The sequence below is a fragment of the Otolemur garnettii genome, unplaced genomic scaffold, assembly GCF_000181295.1.
Source record: "Otolemur garnettii isolate 467f Iridium unplaced genomic scaffold, OtoGar3 scaffold00027, whole genome shotgun sequence".
Taxonomy (NCBI): Eukaryota; Metazoa; Chordata; class Mammalia; order Primates; family Galagidae; genus Otolemur; species Otolemur garnettii.
Genome location: NW_003852422.1, coordinates 21,283 through 26,655, shown reverse-complemented (window position 1 = coordinate 26,655; position 5,373 = coordinate 21,283). Strand labels below are relative to the sequence as shown.

Genomic DNA, 5,373 nt, shown 5'->3' with positions numbered 1-5,373 from the left:
GAACCCACCGCCTTGGGTGTACGTGGCTGGCGCCTTAGCCACTTGAGCCACAGGCGCCGAGCCCTTTCTGCTAATTTCTAAAGCAGCCTGGGCACTTGCACTGGCTTCCCTCAACCTGAAACACCCTGCCCTAACATGTGCACCACTTCCCCTCCATACACACATGCCTACTCCCACTTCCCATCCCAGACATATGTCTTGTGGAAGGAGCGGCAAAAGTCAAAGGTAAGTGGGGAAAAGGGCAGCAGTGATCACAATGCTGGTATAAGGAGAAACAGACAAATCACTGGGATTAAAGTAAAAATGTTTGAGAAAGCGTAAGGGGCTTTATAATAGGGGAGACCCTCCTGCCCTTGGCATTGGGATCTGATCAGCTATGGCAGGTAGTGAATAACAAAAAGTCTGAGAGAACCTAAGACAGTTTTCCAAGTGGATACTTTGAAATGCCAAAGGATCCAGACCTGCAGTTCTTAAGTAAACGTGCTCTCACATTAATTGCCTCAATTCATCTTGGGAGGTAAGCAGAACAAGTATAATGCCCATTTTACAGATGAGATAACTAAGGCTTGGGAAAGTTAATGATTTGTCTGAAAGCTCACAAAGGCAGTAGTTGGTAGAACCCAGGCTGGACTCAGCTCTTTAGCTGCCATTTTCCCCACAAATAAACCCATGAGTGTTATGGTGCTGTATTTAGGTTGAGGAAAGACATCATTGTCATACAGTTTGCCCCTATATTTTGACAACAATGGTTCACTGCAGAGAGGGACTCCAGGGTAACAAATATTAGCTACAGAGGATTAAGTGGGAGGCTGTGTACAGAGGGAAGGGCCACAAGGACCCTGTAGACAAGAAGTCATGGAGGACAGCACAGCTGCAAGTCTGCAGGGCCCAAGGTGGTGTGGCCCTTTCAAGGACTGCCAAGTACAATCAAAATGCACCTTCTGCCCCCACTCTCTTAGTGCATCTCTTAGATGCATCATTGCATCTAAGGTTGAACCTAGCTTGGGGGAGTGGCCACAGCCCTTCCATGCTGAGCAGAGTTGGAGGAGACAGGTCCCAGAGCACCAAAAAGGCAAAGGCAGACTTTTACACTTCCAGTCTGCAGAGGCTAGGACTTCAGAGTGAGGCCTGGGAGGGCATTTCCCACAGATCCATCCTAGGGCCTGGCAGGGCCTCCAGCCTTTGGAGTCCAGCGCACAGGACATGTGATTGAACACCACCAGGACAGAGTGCTCAGTGATCCCCTAAAGTTGGATAGCCACTGTAAAGGGATCACAGAGGAGGAGGCACAAAGCAGCACCTGCTGCCCTGGTGAGACCCCATAGACCAGAATCTGGGATGTGACATTGTGCCAGTCACAAACCATGTTAACTTCGGTTGAGGCCAGGCAACGTATTCATGATCTCCACATTCTCTCTCACAACTGCTCTTGAATCTACAATGACCTCAACATAAAAAGTCAGCAGAGATCAGATGCCATATGCGCTGGACAGTGCAGTTCTAGGAAACAGGCTCCCGCTGAGCTAAAGAGTCCTCCCACTCCCACCGCAGGTTCTCTCCCTCTCCCTCTCAGCCCCAACAGCCAGTACACTATATTTGGGGGCATGGGCACTCCTGTGCTCCAGAGGAGAGGGGTGTGAGGTGGGATTACCAGCATCCAGGGGGAAGGGCAGGATGCAACAGAGATGAGGGTTTTTGAAAAAAGACTATGCAACCGAAGATGAGAAGGAAGCCCTGCAACTCAATGAGAAGTGGTCCAGTCCATTGCTATAACCACCCCCCATCCTCTGAGGACACTGGAAAGCCACACCAAAGGCTGCACCTGGGACGAAACACCCGCCCTGCGCTCTCAAGGTATGATCAGAGTGGGGGCCATGGCCTTCTGCGGCCAGGGTCTTTTTCCATCACCCTCCGCCTCGCTTTACCGAGAACTGGGGTGCACAGAGAAAAAGGGCAGGAAGGCCCCTCGGCTCAAAGTAGCCGCAAGGCCTGAGGGACTCCCTCCCACAGGACTCCGAACAACAAACTGCAGCTCCTCCTAGGGTTGCAGGTTCCGCCACTGAGACCCTCACAGACAAAGGCGTCTGCAGCGAAGGAGCCGCCCCCGCGAAGGGCAGAACCGCCAGATTCTATCAGCCAATTACCCAGACAAGCACTGCGACCCGCAAGTTCGGGCACGCTCTGCCCAGGCTCAGGCAGCAGGAGGGGCCCGACACGCCAGGGGGGCGGGAGTCCCTGTCTGGGCCGCGCCTGAGGAGGGTCTGGGTTCGGGGGGATGGGGGGCCGCGCCCAGCGGGGTCTGGGTCGGGGACGTTGCGACCGGTGTCTGGGAGAATCTGGTATTAAGTGCAGTGGGAGTAGGGTATGGGCGGGGGCACCCTGCTAGGGAGCCGGCGGCCAGTCTCCTTGCCGGTAACAAGCCTCTTGGCAGCCTTGGAGGCGGCGTGGCCCGGGCCATCCCCCAGCCCAGGCCCCCAGAGGCCCTTCCACGGCCCGGAATCCGAGCAGCCCGTGGCCCCTAGTTCGCCCCGGAAACGCCGCCCTCCCCTCCAACGTGTGGCGCGCCCGGGTCGCCTCTCGCTCGTGGAACAAAAGAGCAGCTCCCGCAGAGCAGGTCCAGAACTTGCACCGATCGTCTGATGGCCCTCGGCCCTCTAACCGCCGCGGCCCCAACCGGACCTTCCCGGGGCTGCCAGGCTTTGTGTCCGCTCGGGGGGCAGGAAGGACGGCCAGGGTCCCCCAGGCACATCCTACAGACCCTGCGCAGCGGCGCACAGCGCCGAGCTCGAAAGTTGTCGCCGGCGCCTGTCGCCTCCCACACTGCCCCAATCCTCCGCCGGGCGCCCCATTCATTTGCCAGGGGAGGGGATAAAGAGCGTCCCGAGCGGTCCCGGAGGGGGGCTTACCTTGCTCTTGACTTCCACCGCGGTGCAGTCGTAGAAGCGCAAGGTCTGAGACTTGTGAAAACTCCGGTTCATGATTTCGGCCCCGGTCTGCCTCCCTTTCGCCGCGCTGCTCGAGGGCCACAGAGACTCCCCGGGGCGGGACCCCCTGGCCTCCAGGCCCCAGCCCCCAGCCCCCGGCCGGCGAGCGCTCGGCTGCGGGGCTGCTCTCTTTGCGGCTGCTCTCTGTGCCGCGGGCCGGAGCTGGGCTGGCCGCTCGCCTCGGAGACTCCAGGGGCGGCGCGCGGGAGGAGCGCGGAGGACGGCGGCGCGCGCCGCCCCACCTCCTCCGCCTCGGGTCCGCGCCCGGCTCTGCACTCCACAGCGCCCCGCCCCACGTCCCACCTCCCAGCCCCCGGCCCGCCCTCTCTGCTCCCGCCCCCTTGGCCGGGAGGACCCACCCGCGCCCCGCCCCAGCAGCGACTCGGAGGCGGGTTGCTGGTTGGTGCTCTTTAGTTTCTCTGCAGTACCCGGGTCTGAGTAAGGAAGCTTCGCATAACCCTAACCCTAACCAGTCTTGTTTTGTTTGCCTCCAGCGGGCGGCCTAGGAAAGGGACTGAGTTTTGCCTTAGTCTTGGGTAATTATTTGAGAGAATGGTAATGAGGGCCACTGGAGACCTGGTTCCTTGGGGCTTCACCTGCCTGTACCATTTGCCGGTTGTTGACGGTGTGGGAGAACGGTCTCAGGAAAGCAGTCTCCTAAGGCACAGTAAATCAGAGGTAGAATTGAAAGAGATGAGGATGAGAAGAAAGACTTCTTTTTTTTTGAGACAGAGTCTCACTATGTCGCACCATGGCTGACAGCACCCTTAAACTCTTGGACTTAAGCGATTGTCTTGCCTCAGTTTCCCGAGTAGCTTGGGGCTACAGGTGTCCGCCACAACGCCCGGCTATTTTTTTTTTTTTATTGTAGTTGTCTTTGTTTAGCAGGCCGGGCCGGGCTCAAACCCACGAGCCCTAGTGTATGTGGCTGGCGCCATAACCACTGAGCTAGGGGCGCCGAGCCAAGAAAGACTTTTTCTAAGACAGCAAGTAGAAAAAAGAAAATGGGTTAGGTCTGACCCAGAGGTTCTCAATCTGTGGGTTGCGACCTCTTTGGACTGTATTAAAGGTTCAAGGCATTAGGAAAGTTGAGAGCCACTGGTTACTTGAGTACTTACTGATCAGGAGGCCTCTGAAAGAGGGGGCTGAAACCAGACACAGTCTTTGCCCTTGAGAAATTTGTGATGACGTTCAGAAGACATGTCACTTTCTAAAAAAAAAATTATTATAAAGTACACTATGAATTTTTTGTGTAATTTACAAGTTACGTAGTTAGAAATTTACCGTAAATTCATTGCAAAAGGAAATCTGCAGCCTACAAAGAGATGAAAGAAAACAAAAATTATCTGTAGTGCTACTAAATAATCATCTCTGTCAATCTTTTGGTGTATTTTCATTATTTTTCTGCATATATATTTTGTGATCATGCTATTTATCCAGTTTTGCAACTTGGTTTTCACTTCATAATCTATAATAAACCCTTTTATTCTTAAAAAATAAGTTTTCTTTAAAGCTACATATGTAAATATAGGTATAATTTGTAATTACTCCATTTTTGGATATTTAAGATTTTCCATTGTTTAGCTTTTATATAATGCTTTGAATTCATTAGTATCTGATTATTTCTTTAAAATCAATTTCTAAAAGAATTCCTAGGCCAGAAATGAAACATATCTCTAAAACCTTTCATGTAGATTGCCAAATTACATTCTGCAAAATTTTCATTTAATTTTGCTAAATATTTACTATGTTAGATGCCAAGGACTTAGTGTCAGGGACTATCATTATAAAGGTGAAGAATTATAATTCCTGTCAAGAGAAACACCAGAGTGGCCAGAGGGCTAGATATGGACAGAGTTCAAAACCAAGACACATGTGAAGTAAACAAGCAAATTAAAAATCCCAAGAGATGGATCCTTGGAAAGCAGAGTGGACAGAGGTAGTGACATTCCTTCAAGGGAAATTTCCTAAACTACATACAGATTATTGGGCTTGAGAAAAGCCACAGACTTGTTTATGACTGCAGGCTGCTCTGCTGCAGCGGGTAGGAAAAGCCCAGGAGCATCCTACTCCAACACAGACATTTTAAGGGACTGTGGGGAGAAATGAGCATGGGGCAGCCAGTTGAGACCAACTAGGAAGCTCAGGGCTTTAGAGTAGGATGAAACTCTGATGCTGGAAGCCTACAGAATTTCAAGTAGTTTTAGATTTGGCTTCTGGGGCAACCTGATGCAAGTTAGAACATTTCTTTAGTGGCTGTGGCTCAGAGTATGGTCTGAGGCCCCAAATCTGCTCAACTTGGCACTTGGGAGCAGTGCCCAGACCTGTTGAATTGGAATCTGAAGTAGAAGAAGATCCCCAGGTGATTTGTGTCTCAAACTGCAAACCC

The 5,373-nt window shown here is 52.4% G+C and overlaps 1 protein-coding gene across 1 annotated transcript in view; it reads right to left on the bottom strand.

Annotated features, from left to right (window-relative positions):
* Positions 1 to 2,978, bottom strand: part of PARD6G (par-6 family cell polarity regulator gamma) — a 91,310-nt gene extending 88,332 nt beyond the window's left edge. The window contains exon 1 of the mRNA XM_003788386.1: positions 2,907 to 2,978. Coding sequence (XP_003788434.1) covers positions 2,907 to 2,978 — 72 coding nt within the window. The remainder of the gene's footprint in view (positions 1 to 2,906) is intronic.
* Positions 2,979 to 5,373: the final 2,395 nt, after the last annotated feature.